Source organism: Chiloscyllium punctatum, chromosome 36, assembly GCF_047496795.1.
Source record: "Chiloscyllium punctatum isolate Juve2018m chromosome 36, sChiPun1.3, whole genome shotgun sequence".
NCBI lineage: Eukaryota > Metazoa > Chordata > Chondrichthyes > Orectolobiformes > Hemiscylliidae > Chiloscyllium > Chiloscyllium punctatum.
The window spans coordinates 14,419,192-14,443,003 of record NC_092774.1 but is presented as its reverse complement, the minus strand read 5'-3'; the positions used below and the strand labels follow the sequence as shown (position 1 = coordinate 14,443,003).

At 49.1% G+C, this 23,812-nt stretch overlaps 3 protein-coding genes across 3 annotated transcripts in view; 2 read left to right on the top strand and 1 right to left on the bottom strand.

The window, feature by feature from the left end:
- Positions 1 to 23,812, bottom strand: part of LOC140460011 (uncharacterized) — a 209,542-nt gene that overhangs the window by 28,214 nt on the left and 157,516 nt on the right. The window lies entirely within an intron of this gene.
- Positions 1 to 23,812, top strand: part of LOC140460739 (uncharacterized) — a 200,566-nt gene that overhangs the window by 126,758 nt on the left and 49,996 nt on the right. The window lies entirely within an intron of this gene.
- On the top strand, positions 4,194 to 5,807 carry LOC140460753 (uncharacterized). The gene has a single exon (XM_072555414.1). The coding sequence runs from the start codon at positions 4,599 to 4,601 to the stop codon at positions 5,649 to 5,651; it is 1,053 nt and encodes a 350-aa protein (XP_072411515.1). The 5' UTR covers positions 4,194 to 4,598; the 3' UTR covers positions 5,652 to 5,807.

Sequence of the window (23,812 nt, the reverse complement as noted above, 5' to 3'; positions counted from 1 at the left end):
TTATAATGGACAAGATCCAACCATTAATTACAAAGCTATGGATAGTACCCAGTCCTGTTTCAGGGTCAGATTCAAAGACTATCATTAATTTCACAAGGGAACAGCTATGAATGTTATCACTTGGTGTCCTGTTCACAGATTCACCGATGCTGAGGCAAACGTTCTTAATTGCCTGACAGCATCCTGTTATCACTTGGTGAGCCCAGGTGTCCCTATCTTTAAGTTCTCTCCTCATTCTGAGCCTTCCTGCCTGTTTATTTTCTAGTGCAGTAAATGTATTTAATAATTCAGCATTACATTTTAGTCTGAATGTTTAAAGACAAGTTTTAAGGCTATAGACTTCATCACCCAGATGCCCACACCCTCATTCCTCCCTTTGATTGCACCGCGATCACTGAAAGAGAAGGCTAGTCCAAACGAATGCCCTTCAAGGTGGTCCAGCCATCAACATCCTGTAGAGAGGCACCACCATCTTCGCAGCTCATCTGGTCATATTTATCATCGCCATCGACACGTGTGGATGAGCCATCAGATCGCGAAAGGAACATCTTCTGGGGCAAATCTATATCACTAAGGGCCCTCATAAGCCTAGCAAATAAATACCTAACAATACCAATACCGACAAACAGACATAGCTAAATTGATAAGCCAATTGTACCATCGGCCCGATCTGCAGTTTCCCCAACTGGTCCCTTCAGTCATTCTGTCACGGAATACCTGAATCTCTTCTTGTATCTTAGTAATATTGCCAGTGAGATCAGGAATACCCATAGTGCATTTATCTTGGACAATGGTGCAGACCTCACCCTCCCAGGCGAGTATATAGTCTAAGGCATATCGATTCTGCACAGAGTAAAGACACAGGTCTGATAATCCCAGTTTTCTCTGTTCCAGAGCCTCTTTACTCTTATTTCCTCAAATGGTCAGGCCGCAAAAGAGGGAACTGCGGTTCTGTTGACTTGTCAACCCTGCCGATCCTTCCAACCTCAGGGTACTCTGGATTCCCCAGCCTATCGGGTGTCCTGTATTGTCACCCAGTCCCTTGGGATCCTTCCAGTTGGAGCAAGGTTGGCTGAGACCGACCGCTGCATCCTCCTCAGATGGAGGTTCCATCCACTTGTCCACTGGCCTGGACAAGGTACTGTTGTGGGAACAAGGGCTCCGATACTGACCTTCTCAGGGACATCTTTGCCATCCAGGACAAGGAAATTGGTAGCTTTACCTTAGCTGAAGAAATAATAGTCTGGTTTGGTGTATATTAGGGAGAGTTTGTCAAAATAGGTTACTGAAATGTTACAGCAGGGGGTCTGGTCAGATCTACAGGAGTAAAGGGTCAACATTTTGCAAGAGGAGTCACTTTAGCACTGTACAAAATGGGCCAAGTGACTCGAGCACTCGCAGTGTATGGGAGACAATGGTCCTCAGAATGCTGTTCCCATTGGGCTCTCCCTTAGCTCTATTGTACATGGTCTTGGTGACAGTATCAGGTTCTGAAAAGAGAAAAGGCCTATAAATGCACAAGGGAAGGGTTCTGTTCCAGGTCCATGTGCCACATCAGGCCTGCTGTACCCCAGGCAGTGTTACACCAGCTGTTTGTATACACAGACCGGAGGTATTGGAAAGTGATATTTCTCTTCACAGGATTGGCAGTAGGGAGTCTGACAAATAGAATGGAATCGGGGACTGGGGACGGGGCAAGTAAGTCATCTTCCGATAGAGAGGAGTAACATACTACTGCCTCTGGGGTGAAGAGCGTTCTGTGGGCCTGTATAAATAAGTTCCTTGTGGATTGAGGAGTTTCCCCTATCAGGCTTCCCTTTTCTCAAGTCGGCCCGTCCTACAAAAAGGGATGGTGTTCCTGGGCGTCCTTAAAATATTTACCATAATGACGGGGTTGATCATTTTTATCCTCACTAGGCTTGCGTCTGCAGGTAAGATCAAAAAGACAGGTTCGGTAACGCCATGGTACCTCCCCCTGATTTCTACTGTCCAGATGGACCATCTGGTCTTTCTGATGGAAGAGTCCATTACAATAATCAATCTTCATCACGTTCCACACGTCAAAGGCGTCTGGTCCGGTGCACTAGACGACATCTCCTCAGTATGGGTGGTGATAATCTCTGATCATTCCTGGTCCCATCCATACTTAGTGGCTTTCCCCATCAGGATGTTGTACATGATCAGAGAGGTGAGGAGATAAGTGATCCCCCACATGTCCCTCCTCTTAGTTCAAGTATCTGTAATAAGATTAACATTAGAACAACAGCAAGATTCAAAAACCCAAATGGACAGGGTCCACTCCTTTTGTTCAGATTCCAGGATTCTCTCCTCGTCTTTCCCCCTTTTGATTGGTGCGGTCAATCAATTTACAATGGTGCAGTTGGACCCAAGCTGAGTGCCCAGTGACTGTGACCGCCGTAGGGGTGGGAAGTAAAACCTGGAAGGGGCCATCCCAACGAGGTTGGAGACCTTTGCCAGTCCAGTTCTTGACGAGCACCAACGAACCAGGCTCTCCCCGTGACGAGGCTGAAAGGGAGGGAACATCGCTGTCGGTCACACGCTCCTGGGAGTGAAAGACCGCATAACACTAGTTAGAGTAAGAACATAACCAATCATTGTTTTGGTCATGTGGTGGACGTGGACTGAGAAGGGAGCCGAATTGTTCCAAGGGGTACGGAGGGGGTGAACAGAGAGACTCTCAGTAGGAGACAGTCGTGTCTTGCCCACAGGCATGGATCGCATCTGGAATAAGGCCACAGGGATTAGCATAACCAGGAGAGGCCAGACTCGGCCATTAATTTGGCAAGTTTAGTCTTGCGTCTGGTTAAAAAATTCAACAAGGCCGGCCGCCTGAGGATGATAAGCACCGTGCAGTTGCCAACAAATACAAAGCTGGGAACAGAGTTCTCCGTTAATATTACATGCAAAGTGTGGTCCATTGTCTGAGCTAATGCACGCAGGTATACTGAAGCGGGGAATTATTTCCTTAAACAAAACCTTCACCACACTCTCAGCAGTAGTGTTAGGAGGAGGGGAGACTTCAATCCACTTTGAAAAGACATCAGCAATAAGCAAAACATATTTATAGCAACTCAACTCATTTCTCCAACTCAATGAAGTCCAGTTGAAGTGTCTCCAAGGGACCCTCCAGCAAGGGAGTTCTCGTAGAGATACTTGAACTAAGAGGTGGGGGATCGCCGACCCACTGACCTGTTTGATCACGTACAACATCCTGATCGGGAAAGTCACTGACTGAATATCAATGCGATCTGAAAATGATCTGAGATTATCCTGATGTCATCTGGTGCACCAGACCAGACGCTTTCAACGTGGAGTCGCTTGAGCGATGGAGTGAGCTGCCAGAGGAAGTGGTGGGTGCTGGTACGATGACAAGTTAAAAGGCTCCTGGATGGACATATGAATATGATGGGTCAGGGCCAAGTGATGGCAAATGTGACTGGAGTCATAGAGATGTACAGCACAGAAACAGACCCTTCGGTCCAACTCCGTCCTTGCTGACAAGAGAGCCAACCCAATTTAGTCCCAGCTGCCAGCTCCCGGCTCATATAGGGGCCAAGTGATGGCAAACGTGACTAGATTAATTTAGGATATCTGGGCAGGTTGGACCAAAGGGTCTGTTTCCGTGCTGTGTGACTCTAATTGTCTTCAGTGAAAGCAGAAGTATGGTTGTGAAGGCTGGACTTTCAGAGCATGTTTTGCCCTGACTGGGAGCAGAAGGGTTTGACTGAAGTGTGTCGGTGTTAATGGCTTGATGTCTCATTTTGCTCCCACCTTCCTGGGGTCATTAACCATTTTGTGTCTGGTCCTTCCTCAAGAAGCTGCATTGCAGGTTCACCCTGAATTGACACTTTTTTATTGCTTCCCAAAATCAGACCTGCTCACTCTCAGCAGGATCCCAGTGTTGTGAAAGATATTAACTTTCAGGTGGAGGTATCCAAAATTCACAGAGATGTCAGTCTTGATGTTTTTGCTTTTTCTGCCCCTGTAAGATCCTGAATCAGCACCTTCAGGGGAATTAGTTAGAGTGGAGTGAGAACAGAGGGGAAGGGAGAGTGGGATGGTGCTTTCAATTTTGTGGAACAACAAAAGAATATTCCACAGAAAGTAGAATTGCTTGTTCTGAATTTCTACCCTGTACTGATAGTGATGACTTTTGTAATCTCTTTTTGCAGAGTATATGAAAATCTGACGACTTGAAGTTTCAAAATCAATGGATGAAGGGCTTATTCCCGAAACATTGACTCTCCTGTTCCTCGGATGCTGCCTGACCTGTGCTTTTCCAGCGCCACATTTTTTGACTGACTCTCCAGTATCTGCAGTCCTCACTTTGATGTCAATGTCTGACAGTCTCTGAATCCATCGGGACCGCAACGATTTTTGACTGTGATTTCTGTGAGAGGGATCCACACTTTTTGGTTCCTGTTTGAGGACGTTTTCAGCATCAATGGGACTGGACGAGAGATCCCACTGTTGCAGCGAACTGTGTGTGGAGCCTGAAACAGTTATACAGCCTGGGAAGGGGACTTCAAGGCAGGGAGGGGCTCTACACGTGTTTGTGTGCAGCTGAAGCTGTGGCCATGGAGAAACCAGAGGAATCCCGCCCTGTGGAGAAACCGTGGAAGTGTGGTGACTGTGGGAAAGGCTACCATTTCCCGTCTGCCCTGGAGACTCATCGGCGCAGTCACACCGGGGAGAAGCCATTCCTCTGCCCTGTCTGCAGAAAGGCCTTCAGACATTCCTCCAACCTGCAGGCCCACCAGCGGATCCACACGGGGAAGAGGCCCTTCCGCTGTCCCGAGTGCGGGAAGGCCTTCGGCACATCCTCCCACCTGATGACCCACCAGCGGATCCACACGGGGGAGAAGCCATTCACCTGCTCTCAGTGCGGGAAGGGCTTCAGGTATACCTCCCACCTGCTGATCCACCAGCGTATCCACATGGGGGAGAGGCCCTTCAGCTGCCCCGAGTGCGGGAAGGGCTTCAGCACTTCCTGCAACCTGCTGACCCACCAGCGGGTCCACACGGGGGAGAGGCCGTTCACCTGCTCTCTGTGCCGGAAGGGCTTCACCTACTCCTCCCACCTGCGGAACCACCAACGTGTCCACACGGGGGAGAGACCCTTCAGCTGCCCTGAGTGTGGGAAGGCCTTCAGCAGTTCCTCCCACCTGCTGACCCACCAGCGTATCCACACGGGGGAGAGACCCTTCAGCTGCCCCAAGTGTGGGAAGGCCTTCAGCAGTTCCTCCAACCTGCTGACCCACCAGCGTGTCCACACGGGGGAGAGACCCTTCAGCTGCCCCAAGTGTGGGAAGGCCTTTACCCAGGTCTCCTCCCTGCTGAGACACCAGTGGGTCCACACGGGGGAGAGGCCGTTCACCTGCTCTCAGTGTGGGAAGGGCTTCACCAGCTCCTCCAACCTGCTGACCCACCGACGCGTCCACACCGGGGAGAGGCCCTTCAGCTGCCCCGAGTGTGGGAAGGCCTTTACCCAGGTCTCCTCCCTGCTGACCCACCATCGGATCCACACCGGGCAGAGACCATTCACCTGCTCTCAGTGTGGGAAGGGCTTCACCCGCTCCTCCCACCTGCAGAGGCACCAGCGAGTTCATGTGCCATCGCAGGGGGATTGAAGGAGTGACGGCCGAGTGCCAATATCAGTTGGACTGTCGACCTGTTTCCGGGGACTCCCGGGTTCAAATCCCGCCACAACAGATGTCAGAATCGGTATTCGGTCAGAAATGTGGAGTTCGGAATCTAACGGTGAGACCGTTTCAGGGAGAGGGAGGTCGGGGGGGGGCGGGGGGGGGGGGGGGGGAGAAAGCCCCCATCTGATTTCCCCCTCTCCCTTGTTAGGGAAGGGAACCGCCATTGTGGGAAAGGATTCACTCAGTCGTTCCAGCTGCATCCTTTACCCGGTCTGGCCTACACCTGACTCCAGACCCACAGCAGTCTGGTTGACTCTACATTGACCCTTCCTGGCAAATGAGCAGGGAGACACTTACTTGGAGACGGGGTACGGGTTAAAATTGCTGAGTGAGGCAATACTCTCTCCGGGTTACGGATGTACCAAGGATCCAATTACAAAGGGACAACTTGGTGCTGGCCAATAGTGAAGACAGTGAGGGGGGGTACAGGGGAGGTGTGGTGTGTGCAGGCAGTCAATACATGTAATAGCTTGTAACTTTGACTTTGGAAACAGAACCAGTCTGACTCAAGATTGGGATACAGGCCGACTCTGACCTCACACCTTTAATGCATTGTCTGAGCTGAGATGTGAGCTTTTGCTATCAAACCTTGTTATCTCGAGAAGGTGACAACAAGAAGTTCTGGGATTCACATTGTAATGAGACCTGCAACCTATTTGAAAAGGTGGAAGACTTAACAATCCAGGTTTGTTCAATATACCATTTCAGTGGCAGGACGCTGGAATGTTTTGCTCTAAATTGTGTCTCAGGATCTTATCCTCCACAACCACCTGACGATGAGGCAGCACTCCAAAAGTTACTGCTTCCAAAGAAGCCTGTTGGACTCCAACCTGGAGTTGTGTGATTCTAGAATCTGGTCTCCAGCATCTGCAGTCCTTGTTTTTACCTCGTTGATTTTAACCCTACTGCGAATCCTCTTGCAAGGATGCCTGCCTTGAAGAAGTTTTCCTCCTCTGTCTACAAGAATCTCAGGGAGTCCCTCTCCCACTGCAACTCCCAGGTCATTTCCTCTGCCCTGAGGCTCTTCAACCATGTCCTGAAACAGACTCGCTACCACAGCCCCATTCGCTTCCTCAGTGCCTGCCTCCGTAACCAACTCATCCCACATGGACTCCAGACCACCTTTAAACCAGCAGAGTTCGGATCCGAACAGGACAAACAGTACAGACTACAGATTCAAAAAACACCAGCAACGGTTCTCCTTCAGGATCCTCCGCTCCGCGCTTGCAGCAATGCGCCGTCACCTAACCTCTCTCCAGTCAGCCCTGCCTCAGCTGAGGGCCACACTCTCTCAGAATTACAAAGGACCCCCTCTGTACTACATCCTCAGGAGAATTCATACTCTCAACAAACAGTATTTCAACTCCATCTTAAACATCAAAAACTGTAAGTACAACAAACTTTTATCCACCCACCTCCATAACCAGCGCTCCTCAAACATTCCAGAAGATTCCCCCGGCCTCTGAAATTGCTTGGACGCCATTAGCCATGCGGCTGGTGCAGCTGCCGCCCCCACGCTGATTGATGTCACTTCCGCCCCCATCATGGCTACTCCCACAGCCACTTCCGCCCCTCACAATACCTCGTGCGTCACATGTGACATCATTTCTGCCCCTCACATCATCGCTGATGTCACACGCTCAGTGACTTCCGCCACCCTTACTGCTGTGGTCACCCCCACTTCCGCCCCCACCAACGCCACTCACCTGCATTCTGCTGACATGCCCCCCACAGATCCCACTGTCGCCATTCCTGGCCTACAGAACCCTGAGGGGAACACCACCCCTGCTCATGACTCCACCCCCCATTCCCCCCCCCCATCACACCCACTCCAGTTACCGGCTCCACACCCACTCCCAGCTCCACACCCACACCAGATCCCAGCTCCCAGACCTGCTGCGTTTTCACCATCCCCCCAGACCTCCCCCTCACTGACGACGAACGATTAGTCCTCAGCAAAGGACTCATCTTCATCCCCCTCCGTCCACGCATCAATGAATTTAATACACGCCGTGATGTCGAACACTTCCTCCGCCTCCGAGCTTACTTTCACAATCTGGACTCCCGCCCACCTTCCGAGGACCCCTTCGCCCACCTCCAACACACTGCATCCACCTGGACACCCCGCGCTGGCCTATTACCTGCCCTCGACCTCTTCATTTCCAACTGCCGCCAGGACATTAACCGCCTCAACCAGTCTACCCCCCCTCCCCCACTCCAACCTCTCACCCTCACAACGCGCAGCCCTCCAATCCCTCTGCTCCAATCCCAACCTCACCATCAAGCCAGCGGATAAAGGGGGCGCAGTGGGAGTCTGGCGCACTGACCTCTACGCCGCTGAAGCCAAACGCCAACTCGAAGACACCTTTTCCTACTGCCCCCTCGACCATGACCCAACCCCCATCACCAACCCATCATCTCCCAGACCATACAGAACCTCATCACCTCAGGAGATCTCCCAACCACAGCTTCCAACCTCATAGTCCGGGAACCCCGCACTGCCTGGTTCAACCTCCTTCCCAAGATCCACAAGCCTGGCCACCCTGGCCGACCCATTGTCTCAGCATGCTCCTGCCCCACTGAACTCATCTCTACCTACCTCGACACTGTCCTATTCCCCCTAGTCCAGGACCTCCCCACATCTGTTTGAGACACCACCCACGCCCTCCACCTCCTCCAAGACTTCCGTTTCCCCGGCCCCCAACACCTCATCTTCACCATGGATATCCAATCCCTCGACACCTCCATCCGCAATGTCCAGGGCCTCCAAGCCCTCCGTTTTTTCCTCTCCAGACGTCCCCAACAGTACCCTTCCACTGACACTCTCATTCGTTTGGCTGAACTGGTCCTCACCCTTAACAATTTCTCCTTCGAATCCTCCCACTTCCTCCAGACCAAAGGGGTAGCCCATGGGCACACGTATGGGCCCCAGCTATGTTTGTCTCTTTGTTGGCTACGTAGAGCAGTTGATCTTCTGTAATTACACCGGCACCACTCCCCACCTCTTCTTCCGCTACATTGATGACTGCATTGGCACCACCTCGTGCTCCCGCGAGGAGGTTGAGCAATTCAGCAACTTCACCAACACATTCCACCCTGACCTTAAAGTTAACTGGACCATCTCTGACACCTCCCTCCCCTTCCTCGACCTCTCCATCTCCATTAATGATGACCGACTTGACACCGACATTTCCTACAAACCCACCGAGTCCCACAGCTACCTGGATTACACCTCTTCCCACACTACCTCTTGCAAAAATGCCATCCCGTATTCCCAATTCCTCTGCTCCCGCCGGATCTGCTCCCAGGAGGACCAGTTCCATCACAGAACACACCAGATGCCCCCCTTCTTTAGAGACCGCAATTTCCCTTCCCACGTGGTTAAAGGTGCCCTCCAAGGCATCTCGTCCACATCCTGCACTCCTGCCCTCAGACCCCACCCCTCCAACCGTAACAAGGACAGAACGCCCCTGGTGCTCACCTTCCACCCGACCAACCTTCGCATAAACCAAATCGTCTGCCGACATTTCCGCCACCTCCAAACAGACCACACCAGCAGGGATATATTTCCCTCCCCACCCCTTTTCCGCCTTCCGTATCTACTTGGTTAGGTCCACCCCCCCAAAACCCATTAGGAAGACTGGGTGCCTCCTACCAGAGCGCTTTAGGGAACATCTCCGGGACACCCGCACCAATCAACCACACCGCCCTATGGCCCAACATTTCAACCGCCGCTCCCTCACCACCAGACGCCTGGAGGAAGAACGCCTCATCTTCCGCTTCGGAACACTTCAACCCCAAGGCATCGATGTGGACTTCAACAGTTTCCTCATTTCCTCTTCCCCCACCTCACCCTCGTTCCAAACTTCCAGCTCAGCACTGTCCCCCTAACTTGTCCTACCTTTCTATTTTCTTTTCCACCTATCCACTCCACCCTCCGCCTTGACCTATCACCTTCATCCCCTCCCCCACTCGCCTATTGTACTCTATGCTACTTTCTCCACTCCCCCACCCTCCTCTCACTAGTCTCTCCACGCTTCAGGCTCTCTCCCTTTATTCCTGATGAAGGGCTTTTGCCCGAAATGTCGATTTCGAAGCTACTTGGATGCTGCCTGAACTGCTGTGCTCTTCCAGCACCACTAATCCCGAATCTGGTTTCCAGCATCTGCAGTCATTGTTTTTACCCAATAGTAAAGACAGGGTGGGGGGGGGGGGTGAGGAGGAGGGGAGGTGTGGGGTTCAAAAAGCAACTGCTTTTTCTCTGCCTTTTTGCTGGGGGGATCTGAAGCTGTAACAAAGTTGGTTTGCAATAAAGGTTACCTGAACTTAACACTGGGCTCAGACTCTCATTGAAAGCTTTCAGCTCCGAGAGGTTTTTGTTTTAAAGCTGCTCATTTCTTTCAGCCTCCTGCACTAAGTTTAGAACATAGAACAATCCAGCGCTGGGGAACTCAAAACTAGGGGAGGGGGAGGGGGGGCATTTTTATTTAAATATAAGGAGAGAGATTTAAAAGAAACCGGCGGGGCAATATTTTGAAAGAGGGTGAATTGCATGTGGAATTAACTTGCTGAGGATGTGGTAGATACAGGTACAGTGACAACATTGAAACAGCATTCGGATGGATACATGAGTAGAAAGGTTTAGAGGGATATGGGCCAAATGCAGGCAAGTGGGACTGGTTTTAGATTGGGAATCCTGGTCAACATGGACAAATTGGACCGAAGTGTCTGTTTCTGTGCAGTATACCTTTATCGAAACCAGTAGATTTCTGAAAGGGGCTTGACAGGATAGATGCAGATAAAATGCTCCTTTGTGGGGAGGGTCATCGAATTCCGACAAGGTGGAAGCAGGCCATTCAGCCCATCTATTTCACTCTGGCCCTCTGAACAGTATCCCACCCATACCCAACCCCTGCCCATCCCCCCCGTGCAGACGTCACGCGGGGGCGAAGGCGGTTGGGAGGAGAAGTTGCTCGAGCGAGGAAGTGGCGGGAGGGCGGCCGTTAGTAAAATCCTTGTTTAATCCTCGGGCTGTTTACCCCCCTCACTGTCTGTTTAATCCTCGGGCTGTTTACCCCCCCTCACTGTCTGTTTAATCCTTGGGCTGTTTACCCCCCTCACTGTCTGTTTAATCCTTGGGCTGTTTACCCCCCCCGCTCACTGTTACTTGTGCAATTGCTGAGGGTAGTGTGTAAATCCTAGTGAAGGAGATTATACACCAGCATGTATATGTTCCTCAGTTATTGAAGGGGCAGGACCTGTTGAGAATGGTTAGTAAATGTGGTGCACTAAGCCTTGTTAACATGGATATAGTTTATTATTTGGAAAAGTAGACTTTATTATTTAGTCACAGATGTACAGCACGGAGCCAGACCCATTCGGTCCAACCTGTCCATGCCAACCAGATATCCTAAATTAATCTAGTCCCATTTGCCAGCACTTGGCTCCTATCCCTCTAATCCCTTCCTGTCCATATACCCATCCAGATGTGTTTTAAATGCTGTAATTATACCGGCCTCCACTACTTCCTCTGGCAGTTCATTCCATACATGCACCACCCTCTGCATGGAAAAGTTGCCCCTTAGGTACCTTTTAATATCTTTCTGCTCTCACCCTAAACCTGTGCTCTCTCGTTGTGAACCTCACCCCTACACTGACAAAAAGACACTTTAAAAAAGAGTGAGCAGCCAGACAAAATGCAAAAGCTATAAAACGTTGAGCCACTTGGGGGAAAAAAGAACTGTGGCTCTACCCTTTATTTCTCCCATTGGCATTTGAACACTTAACATCTGTCAATAACACCAGCATCGCCACAGAGCATATTGTGTCTGCTCCTCAGTGTGAACAACAGCGCACCTGCTCGCTGGTGTCACCAACACATTGTCCATGCTCCTCGCTGTCGGCAGAAAAGGCGACATCGCTTATCTCTGTTCCTAAAGGTCTTCCTTTTATTCTTAAAGCTGTGCCCTCTGGTCCTAGTCTCTCCTACCAATGGAAACAGCTTCCCAATGTCATTGCACTGTGGGGATGAAGCCCTACCCTGTCCGGTAATTTCTGCTGGTGGGTGAGACTAGGCCTCAAGGTTAGAGAGAGTAGCTTTCAGGCAGAGATGAGGAACTGCTTTTCCCAGAGGGTCGTGAATCTTTGGAATAGTCTAGATTAGAGTGGTGCTGGAAAAGCACAGCAGGTCAGGCAGCATCCGGAGAGCAGGAAGATCGATGTTTCAGGCAATAGCCCTTCATCAAGATCTATGGAATACTCTCTGGCCAAGGAAGCAATAGAAGCAGCTTCATTAAGTATATTCAAGACACAGTTGGATGGGTTTTTGCCTGGTAGTGGAATTAATGGGTTCCTTGTGACAGTGCAGGGAGGAGGAGATGAGTCTATGGATAGATGAGCCATGATCTTAATGATTGCGGAGCAGGCTCACTTGTAGCAACTGGAGTGAATCCAGGGAGGGAGCAGACTTTGCGACCTCAGGTATGTGCTTTGGTGCCCTGGGTGAGGTTAGACAGAAGGATAGGTTGGTACTGTTTTCCGTAGCTTGCCAGAGTCTGAGGAGTGACCTTATATGCTTTTATATCATCATGAGGGACATGGATAGGGTAAATAGACAAGGTATTTTTGTTTGGATGGGGCAGTCAGAACTAGAGGATAATAGGTTTAGGATCGAGAGTTTGGTGCTGCAGCAAATCAGGCAGTATCCAAGGAGCAGGGAAGTTGACGTTTCGGGGAAACTCCCTTCATCAGGGAAGTGTGTGTATGTGAGTTAGTGTATAAGACTGCGCGTGGGAGTGTGTGTATTTGCACGTGTGCCTGCTTGATAAAGTGAGATTGTGATGTCTGACAACTGGCACAGAAGGATGCTGATGCCCCTCTGAACATCCACGCATCATTCCTGATGAAACTTCGACTGTCCTACTGCTCGGATGCTGCTTGACCTACTGTGCTTTTCATTGCCAGACTTTCCGACTCTGATCTCCAGTTCTCACTTTCTCCACATCCCAATACATCACCATTTAAACAATATACCTTTCTGCTTTTTTTCCACAGCAAAGGGTATAACTTCATATTATGGTACTGCACTTGCCACGTGTTTGCCAATTGTGGTCTTCTCTACATCGGGGAGACAGAGTGTAAACTTGGGAAATGGTTTGTTGAGCATTACGGCCGGGTCTGCAGCAACCGACCGGACCTCCCAGTCACCATCCATTTTAATTTCCCTTCCCACGCCCTTTCTGACATGACCATCTTAGGTCTTCTCCATTACCACAATGAAGCAAACCGTAAATTGGAGGAACACCACCTCATCTTCCACCTGGGCAGCCTACAGCTCAGAGGACTCGACATTGAGTTCTCCAATTTAAAATAACCTCCCTTCCCATCCCCCAACTCCTCCCCATCCCTTCCACTCCTCCCTGCCAACTTGATTCCTTCCTCCCATTGATCAACCAGATCCTACCCTCTACCTGTCTTCACCTATCCCCACTTCACTATCCTCCCCCCCCCCCCCAACACCTATCCCCACTTCACGATCCTCCCCCCCCCCCAACACCTATCCCCACTTCACGATCCTCCCCCCCCCCCAACACCTATCCCCACTTCACTATCCTCCCCCCCCCCCCCCCCCAAGCACCCCCTTGTTCTGCAGCTCCCCCTACACCCACGCCCCATCCTGAAGGGGTACACCAGAAACGTCAACTTCTCCACCTCCTGATGCTGCCTGGCTTGCTGTAATCTCCCAGCCTCCTGCCTGTTTATTTTGCCAATTGAAACACAAACCTGGACCAACTTTTCCAGAGCCTGACACCTGCCTGGATTCACTCCCTATCCTTTCAGTTGCTACAAGTCAATAATTTCGAATTCCTGCAGTGTGGAAAGCCGCCTTTCGGCCTAACTAGTCCACACCAACTCTCTAAAGAGCAAACCATTCAGACCCATTCCCCTATCCTATTACTCTACATTTACCCCGGAGTAATGCACCTAACATACGCATCCCTGATTGCAATGGACAATTCACCTAACCTGGATTAGTGGTGCTGGAAGAGCACAGCAGTTCAGGCAGCATCCAACGAGCAGTGAAATCGACGTTTCGGGCAAAAGCCCTTCATCAGGAATAAAGGCAGTGAGCCTGAAGGGTGGAGAGATAAGCTAGAGGAGGGTGGGGGTGGGGAGAGAGTAGCATAGATTACAATGGGTGAGTGGGGGAGGAGATGAAGGTGATCGGTCAAGGAGGAGAGGGTGGAGTGGAGAGGTGGAAAAGGAGATAGGCAGGTCGGACAAGTCTGGACAAGTCAAGGAGACAGTTACTGAGCTGGAAGTTTGAAACTAGGATGAGGTGGGGGAAGGGGAAATGAGGAAGCTGTTGAAGTCCACATTGATGCCCTGGGGTTGAAGTGTTCCGAAGCGGAAGATGAGACGTTCTTCCTCCAGGCGTCTGGTGGTGAGGGAGCGGCGGTGAAGGAGGCCCAGGACCTCCATGTCCTCGGCAGAGTGGGAGGGGGAGTTGAAATGTTGGGCCACGGGGCGGTTTGGTTGATTGGTGCGGGTGTCCCGGAGATGTTCCCTAAAGCGCTCTGCTAGGAGGCGCCCAGTCTCCCCAATGTAGCACAACATGGTTGAAGAGCTTCAGAGCAGAGGAAATGTCCTGGGAACCTGTCAGAATTGGGAACAGGAGTCGGCCATTTGGTCTTTTAAGCCTGCACCAGCAGTGCTTGGGAGCCTCCTGTGAAGCGCTTCTGTGATGTTTCCTCCGGCATTTATAGTGGCCTGTCTCTGCCGCTTCCGGTTGTCAGTTCCAGCTGTCCACTGTAGTGGCCGGTATATTGGGTCCAGGTCGATGTGGCCACACACGCAGAAGACAAGCAACATGAATTCGACTGGGACAACACTACCATTATAGGGCAAGCCAAACAGAGAACAGCCAGGGAATTCCTAGAGGCATGGCACTCATCCACAGACTCTATCAACAAACACATCGACCTGGACCCAATATACCAGCTGCTACAGCGGACAGCTCGAACTGACAACCGGAAGCGGCAGAGACTGGCCACTATAAATGCCGGAGGAAACAGCACAGAAGCGCTTCACAGGAGGCTCCCGAGCACTGAGGATATCACCTAGACAGGGGACGAAACGTTTGCGAGACAAATTCCCAGCTCGGCGAACAGAACCACAACAATGAGCACCCGAGCTACAAATCTTCTCCCAAACTTTGAACACCTGCACCAGCATTGAACAGATCACAAATGGATATGGATCTCCCTACATCAAGCAGAGGCTGGGACTTTATTCACTGGAGCATTGGACGTTAGAAGGTGACCTTAGACAGGTTTAAAAGATCATGAGGTGAATGGAAGGTGTCATTTCAAGATTAGGCAGCAAACGTTTAAGGTGAGAGTAGAACGATTTTAAAGACTTGAGGAGCTCCTTTCTTTTTAAAAAAAAAAGGAGTGGTTTGTGTGTGGAATGAAGTCTAGAGGAAGTGGTAGGTGCAGGTACATTAATGTTTAAAAGATGTTTGGATAAGTACATGAAAAGGAAAGGTTCGGAGGGATAGGACCAAACACAGGCAGATGGGATTATTTAATTTGTGAATATAGTCAGCATGGACTAGTTGGACTGAAGGGTCTGTTTCTATGCTGTATGACTGTCACTGTTCTGTACTGGTCTTAAAACTATGTTCTTGCCCAGGTTAAGTCTGGCAATGAAAAGCACAGTAGGTCAAGCAGCATCCGAGCAGTAGGACAGTCGAAGTTTGGGGCACGAGCCCTTCATCAGGAATGATGCGTGGGTGTTCAGAGGGGCATCAGTGTCCTTCTGTGCCAGTTGTCAGACAGGTGCAGCAGGCAATGAGCAAGGCAAGTGGTGTATTAGCAAGAGGAATTGAGTTCAGAAGTGGGGATGTCTTCCTGCAGTTAGGGGGTCATTGAATATATTCAAGGCTGAGTTCATCTGATTTTTGAACAAGAAAGGAGTGGATGTTTATAGAGGAAGGCCATGCTGACTGTGTGCACAAACTAAACCAGTCCCACCTGCCTGTGTGTCACCCACATCCCTCTGAACCTTTCCTATTCATGGACTTATCCAAATGTCTTTTAAACCTTGTTACTGTACCAGCATCCACCACCGTGTCTGGACATTGATTCCACACACAAATTACTCTTTTTTAAAAAAAAGGTGCTACTCAAGTCTTTTGATAATCTTTCTCCACTCACCTTCCTCACTTGCTCCCAAATCTTGAAACCACATCCTAGGGAAAGGACACCTGCGGTTCACCTCGTCTACCCTCCCCATGATTTAATGAACCTCTTTAAGGTCACCTCTCAACCTCCTGTGTTCCGGTGGAAAAACTCCCAGCCTATCCACCTCGATGTAGATATATTCATATTCAGTTATGAACTGTTCAATACTGGTGTAAACTCGAAAGGCCGAATGGCCTAGTCCTGCTCCCAACTCTCTCTCTCTCTCACTATATCACTATATCCAGGACAGCAAGAGGCCCTAATACATAGGAGCAGAAATGAGGCCCTTTCGCCATCAGGTCTGTTCACCCCATTCAATTGTGGCTGCTCGGTTTCTCAACCCCATTCTCCCCATAACCCTCGATCCTCTTCATACTTAAAACTGTCTCCGTTTTAAGTATCCTCAGTGACCTGGCCTCCACAGCCTGCTGTGGAAATAGATTCCACAGATTCACCGCTCTCTGGCGGAAGGAGTTTCTCCTTATCTTCGTTCGAAAAGGCTGTGCCCTCTGGCCCTTGGGTCCGAGTCAGTCCCACCAGTGGAAACATCTTCGCAATGTCCACTCTGTCCAGGATTATGTATGTTTCAATTAGAATGCCCCCCCCCCCCCCCCCCGAGTGTGGGCCTGGTAATCAGCATGAACCAGACCCTTCAGGATGAGGTACAGCGGGGATTAGGGTCAGCAAAGTGAGAATGGAGGGAGGGTGTGTGGGATGGAGATTTTCAGCTTCTTGGGAATGAGAGGGAAAAGAGAATTGATCGGATGGGCCAAAGAGTGGTAGAAGGAATGAAATTTTGAGAAATGTGAGTTGTTGCATTTTGGTCAAGCAATCCAGACAGGATTGACACAGTTAAGGGGAATGTTGCAGAACAAAGAGTCCTTGGAGTGCAGGTTCCATAGTTCTCAGGTAGCCAGGATAGTGAATGAGGCATTTGGTAGGATGACCTTGATTGGTCAGAGCATTGAGTAGATGAGTTGGGAGGTCATGTTGTGGCTGTCCAGGATGTTGGTTAAACCACTTTTGGAATACTGCATTCGGTTCTGGTCTCCCTGCTGCAGGAAAGATGTTATGAAACTTTGAAATGTGTCAGAAAAGATTTGAGCTATAGGGAGAGGCTGAATAGGCCAGGGACATTTCCACGGATCATCAGAGGCTGAGGGGTAAATTTATAGACCTTTGTAAGGGCCATGGATAGAGGGGAAACCCCAAGGTCTTTTCCCCAGGGTAGGGCAGTCCAAGACTAGAAGGCATTTGTCTGAGGTGAGAGTGAAATGATTTAAAAGGGATCTGGGGGGAAACCTTTTCACACAGAGGGTGGTGCATGTATGGAACGAACTGCCAGAGGAGGTGGTGGAAACTGGCACAATTACAACATTTAAAAGGCATGTGGATGTCAGTCTGTTCTCAGCTCTGCTGGATTTCTGTTGAAGCTTTGGACCCCCCCACCTCCCACTTTTACACCTTCTGGGACAATCAAACATTCAGTCAATCAAGCCCCAACCCACAATCTCCCAGCCAGTTAACCATCCAGGCACAGTGTAGTCACAGCAGGGAATCAAACAAGAAAAATGAAACAACATTAGAAATAAATAGGTGCTCGTGTCCTAATGTTTATTCATTCGGAAGTAAACCAGAAATAGGGCGCTCCCAGGATTCGTGTGGTGCCCTCCTTGAGGAATTCTTTCTCTCTTACATCGAGCTGTTAGTATGCAGCTCTGATTTACAACAATAGTTACATCAACAGGACTAAAGCATCTGTTATCAAATTGGCATAGAGCTATACAGCACAGAAAGAGTTTTTCTCTCTCTCTCATGCACACACGCACATAACAAGGCCATGGGGGTGAATTTGTATTTGCAGAATGATATTTGCAGATACATTCTATTTTGTTCAAAAAGTACACAATCTGCAGGCAGTCAATCTATGTAATATTGTGTAAATTCCACTTTGGAAATAGAACCAGTCTGACTACAGATCAGGATACAGACAGACTCTGACCTCACACCCTTAATGCATTGTCTGAGCTGAGATGTCACATTTTACTATAAAACTTCGAGTTATCTTGATAAGGTGCCTTGCAGGAAGGTCTGGGATTTCCATGTTAATGATAGCTGCAACCCAGTCTAAAAGCTGAAAGACTTGACAATCCAGGTTTGTTCAATGTATCATTTCAAGGGCAGGATACTATAATGTTTTTCTATAAATTGTGTCTATGGTCTTATTCTCCAGAACCACCTGATGAAGGATCAGCGCTCTGAAAGCAAGTGCTTCCAAATAAACCTGTTGAACACTCACCCGGTGTTGTGATTTTTAACTTTGTCCAGGTTAGGATGGATTGACCGTGCCCAGGGATGTGCAGGTTAGGTGCAATAATCAGGGGGTAAATGATGAGCAATTGGGGTAGGTCTGTTACCCTTCAGAGGGTCGGTGTGGATTTGTGGGGCCGGGTGGCCTGCTTCCACACTCTGAAGGGAAGAGATTGGCACAAACTCATTTTTTTTGCTTCCCAAAATCAGACCTGCTCACCTCTCAGCAGTATCCCAATGTTGTGAAAGATATTAACTTTCAGGTGGAATTATCCAAAGTTCAGAGAGATGTCAGTCTTGATGTTTTTGCTTTTCAGCCCCTGTAAGATCCTGAATCAGCACCTTCAGGGGAATTAGTTAGAGTGGAGTGAGAACAGAGGGAGAGAGAGAGTGGGATGGTGCTTTCAATTTTGTGGAACAACAAAAGAAAAGAATATTCCGCAGAAAGTAGAATTCCTTGTTCAGAATTTCTATCCTGCACTGACAGTGATGACATTTTGTAATCTCTTTTTTTACATTTGAGGATCTGAAGACGGAAGTTTCAAAATCAACAGATGAAGGGCTTATGCCTGAAACGTTGACTCTCCTGCTCCTCAGATGCTGCCTGACCTGCTGTGCTTTTCCAGTGCTGTAATTTCTGACTCTGACTCTGACTCTCCAGCGTCTGCAGTCCTCACTTTGACGTCAATGTCTGACAGTCACTCAATCCATCGGGACCACAAAGATTTTCAACTATGATTCTGTGAGAAGGAGCAAAGTTTTTTGGTTCCTGTTTGGGTACATTTTCAGCATCAGTGGGACTGGATGAGAGACCCTACCATTGCAGTGCACTGAGTGAGGAGCGTGTAACAGCTATACGGTCTGGAAAGGGGAATTCACGGTGGAGAGAGGCTCCACATGCATTTGTGTGGGCTGAAGCTTCAGCCATGGAGAAACCTGAGGAATCCTGCCCAGTGGAGAAACCATGAAAGTGTGGTGACTGCGGGAAAGGCTTCCGTTTCCCATCTGCCCTGGAGACTCATTGGTGTAGTCACACCGGGGAGAATCCGTTCCCCTGCCCTGACTGCGGGAAGAGCTTCAGCGATTCCTCCAACCTCCAGACCCACCAGCGGATCCACATCGGGGAGAGGCCTTTTCAACTGCCCCAAGTGCAGGAAGGCCTTTACCCAGGCCGCCTCCTTGCTGACCCACCAGCGGGATCACGTGGTATTGCAGGGGGATTGAAAGAACGACGGCCGAGTGCCTTTATTAACTGGACTATCAACCCAGTTCCAGTGGCTCCCAAGTTCGATTCCCACTGTGACAGATGGTGGAATTGGAATTTGGTCAGAAATCTGGAGTTCAGAATCTGACGTGAAACCATTGTTGGTGGGGTGGGGGTGGAAGAAAACCCCCATCTGATTCACTCAGTTCTTTTTTTTAGGGAAGACTTGAGCGGTTATTAGAGCAAGTCGTCCCAGCTGCATCCTTTACCCGGTCTGGTCTACACGTGACTCCAGCCCCACAGCAGTCTGGTTGACTCTATGCTGCTCATCCAACTTTCTTACATACAGGTTGAAATTGCTGAGTGAGGCAGTACTTCCTCCAGGTTAAGGCTGTACCAAGGATGCAATTACTCAGTGGTGACCAATAATGAAGAAAGTGAGGGGTTGCACTTTGACCTTGAGCTGTTTTTAAAAAATTGCTACTTTTTCTACACCTTTCTGCTGGGAGATTCTGAAGCTGTAACAAAGTTGGGTCACAATAAAGATTACCTGAACTTCACACTGAGCTCAGACTCTCAATGTGAGCTTTAAACTGCAACAGGTTTTTGTTTTAAAACTGCTCATTTCTTACAGGCGAAAGTGAGAACTGCTGATACTGGAGATCAGAGTCAAGATTAGAGTGGTGCTGGCAACGCACAGAAGGTCAGGCAGCGGCCGAGGAGCAGGAAAATCGACATTTCGGGTAAAAGCTCTTCCTCAGGTGCTGCCTGACCTGCTGTGCCCATTTCTGACTGTCTCCTGTACTATGTTTCCAATGTTGTGTATCGATTGCAGCAGTGAATGAGTAGCCAGTAGTGTTAGAAATTGTAAAGTTTTCAGGAGTGCAATGTCATCAGCATTGTCGTTTCCTGGCAGCACTGAGAAGGGTGTGCGTGGTTCACTGGAAACGATGTGGAGGTGCCCGTGTTGGACTGGGGTGGATAAAGTTCAAACTCAACACCAGGTTATCGTCCAACTGGCTTATTTGGAAGCACGAGCTTCTTCATGGGGTGTTTGTGGTACAGGATCATAAGACACAGCCACCTGATGAAGGAGCAGTACTCCAAAAGCTAGTGCTTACAAATGAGCCTGTTGGAGTATCACCTGGTATTGTGTGAAATTTAACTTCATACACCCCAGTCCAACACCAGCATCTCCAAATCAGGTAGATAGTTCTTTGAAAGTTGCATCATTGGGAGATAGGGTGGTGAAAGAGGCCAGTCAGGAGCCCTGGAGGACTGGAAGGTGACTGGTCCTCCTGCCAATCAGAGCCTTCCTATTGTCTGAATGCAGACGTTGGAACATGAGCTTCGGAAGCTGCTGCTGCTCTGTCTCTGAGTGAAGATTGAGTTTGCTCCAGACTGCAACCTCTTTACTCTGTCAACCATCTGTGAGTAGGGTACCCTCTTCCCAACTCCTTTTCCATGTTTTTCATTCTGGCCTTCAATTTACGACTTGCAGCAACCGAAAGGAAAGGGAATGAATTCAAGGAGTGGACAGAATCAGGAAAAGTTTGTTTATAAACAGAGCGGTTCATGTGTGGAGTGAATGTAAAGAGGAAGTGGTGGATGCACATTCAGATGCAACGTTTAAAAGACATTTGGATAAGTATATGAAGAGGCACGGTGCACAGGGATATGGGCCAAGCACTGGCACATGGCCCTAGTTTAGTTTGAGAACGTAGTCAACGTGGACTAGTTGGATTGAAGGGTCTGTTTCTGTGCTGTCTAACAGTAACTGTTCTGTCGTGGTCTTAAAACCATTTTCTTGCCTTCCACTTTCAACGTGGATACTGTGCCTGCATCCAACACATAAACCATTCAAAAGAAAAACCCACCTCCCGCGCACAAAAAAATCCACACTTTATTGTTCAAAAATCCGAGGAACTCAGCCTTAAATATATTCAATGACCCCCCTAACTGCAGGAAGACATCCCCACTTCTAATCTCAGTTCAACCTGCTAATATACCACTTACCTTGCTGAACCTGTCTGACAACTGGCATTGACTGATGTAAAAGGATGCTGCTAATCAAAGCACTGATCACAGGGTGGACTGGTGTCAGCTCGGGTTTCAGGCCCTGATTTCTCGGTCCTCTGTTGATCCTCCTATTCCCACAGACTAAGATGTTGGTCTGTTCTCAGCACGGCTGGATTTCTGCTAAAGCGTTGACCTCCCTCCCCCTCCCCCTCCCCCTCCCCCTCCCCCTCCCCCCTCTCCTTTATAACTTCTGGAACGATAAAATATTCAATCCAGACCCAACCCACAATCTCCCAGCCTGTCAACCATCCTGATAAAAGGTGCAGTCACAGCAGGGAATCAAATAAGAAAAATGAAACAATCATAAATAGGCGCACGTGCTTAATGTTTGTTCATGAGGAAGTAAACCAGGAATCTCTTAGGAATCTTACAGTGCCCTACTTGAGGAATTCTGTCACCCTTGCATCTATTAGTACCCAGCTATGAATTACAACAACATTTACACCATCAGAAATAAAGCATCTGTTATCAAATAGACATAGAGATATACAGCACGGGCGTAGACTTTTTTCTGTCTCATACACACACAAGATGGATCATCCATGGGGGTGAGTTTGTATTTGCAGCATGATGTTTAGGGTGTAGGTTTGCTCACTGAGCTGTAGGTTTGATATCCAGACGCTTCATTACCTGGCTAGGTAACATCATCAGTGGTGACCCCCAAGTGAAGCGAAGCTGTTGTCTCCTGCTTTCTATTTATATGTTTGTCCTGGATAGGGTTCCTGGGGTTTGTGGTGATGTCATTTCCTGTTCATTTTCTGAGGGGATGATAGATGGCATCTAGATCTATGTGTTTGTTTCTGGCGTTGTGGTTGGAGTGCCAGGCCTCTAGGAATTCTCTGGCATGTCTTTGCTTAGCCTGCCCCAGTCGAAATTGTGGGGTTATTTTCATCCGTACGAGGGCTACGAGGGATAGAGGGTCGGGTCTTTTTGTGGCTAGCTGGTGTTAGTGTATCCTGGAGGCTAACTTTCTTCCTGTTTGTCTGACGTAGTGTTTGTGGCAGTCCTTGCAAACCCCCCCCGGAACCCCACCCAGGAGAAAGATATAAATAGAAAGTAGGAGACAACAGCTTCACTTCACTTGGAGGTCACCACTGATGATGTTACCTAGCCAGGTAATGAAATGTCTGGATATCAAACCTACAGCTCAGCGAGCAAACCTGCACCCTAAACATTCTACTTTGCTGAAAGACTGCACAATCTGCAGGCAGTCAATACATGTAATATATTGTAAATTCCACTTTGAAAATAGATAATGGGCCCACTACGTTTTGGATGTGAGCATAAGTGGTATAGTAAGTAAGTTTGCAGATGACACCAAAATCGGAGGTGTAGTGGACAACGAAGGAGGTTACCTCAGATTACAATGGGATCTTGATCAGATGGGCCAATGGGCTGAGAATTGGGAAATGGAGTTTAATTTAGGTAAATGAGAGGTGCTGCACTTTGGGAAAGCAAATCCTAGCAGGACTTATACATTTAATGGTAAAGTCTTAGGGAGTGTTGCTGAACAAAGAGACCTTGGAGTGCAAGTTCATAGCTCCTTGAAAGTGGAATCGCAGGTTGACAGGATAGTGAAGATGGTGTTTTGTATGCTTTCCTTTATTGGTCAGAATATTGAGTACAGGAGTTGGGAGGTCATGTTACTGCTGTACAGTTGGAATATTGTGTGCAATTCTGGTTCCCTTCCTATCAGAAAGATGTTGTGAAACTTAAGGGTTCAGAAAAGATTTACAAGAATGTTACCAAGGCTGGAGAATTCGAGCTATAGGGAGAGACAGAACAGGCTGGGGCTGTTTTCCCTGGAGCGTCAGAGGCTGGGGGGTGACCTTCTGTAGGATTATAAAATCATGAGGGGCATGTATAGGATAGAGAGACAAAGTCTTTTCCCTGGGATGGGGGAGTCCAGAACTAGAGGGCATAGGTTTACAGTGAGAGGGGAAAGATATGAAAGAGACATAAGAGGCAACCTTTTCATTTAGAAGGTGGTACGTGTATGGAATGAGCTGCCAGAGGAAGTGGTGGAGGCTGGTACAATTGCAACATTTAAAAGGCAACTGGAGGGATATGGGCCCCCTGCTGGAAGGTGGGACAAGATTGGGTTGGGATATCGTGCACAGGGATGTGCAGGTTCGGTGCATTAGTCAGGGGTAAATGTTGAGCAATAGGGTTAGGGGAATTGTGTGGGTGGGTTACCCTTCGGAGGATCGGTGTGTAGTCTTTGGGCCGAGTGGCCTGCTCCCACACTG

Coding starts and splice junctions, on each gene's coding strand:
- LOC140460753 (XM_072555414.1), top strand. CDS start 4,599: ATGGAGAAACCAGAGGAATCCCGCCCTGTGGAGAAACCGTGGAAGTGT.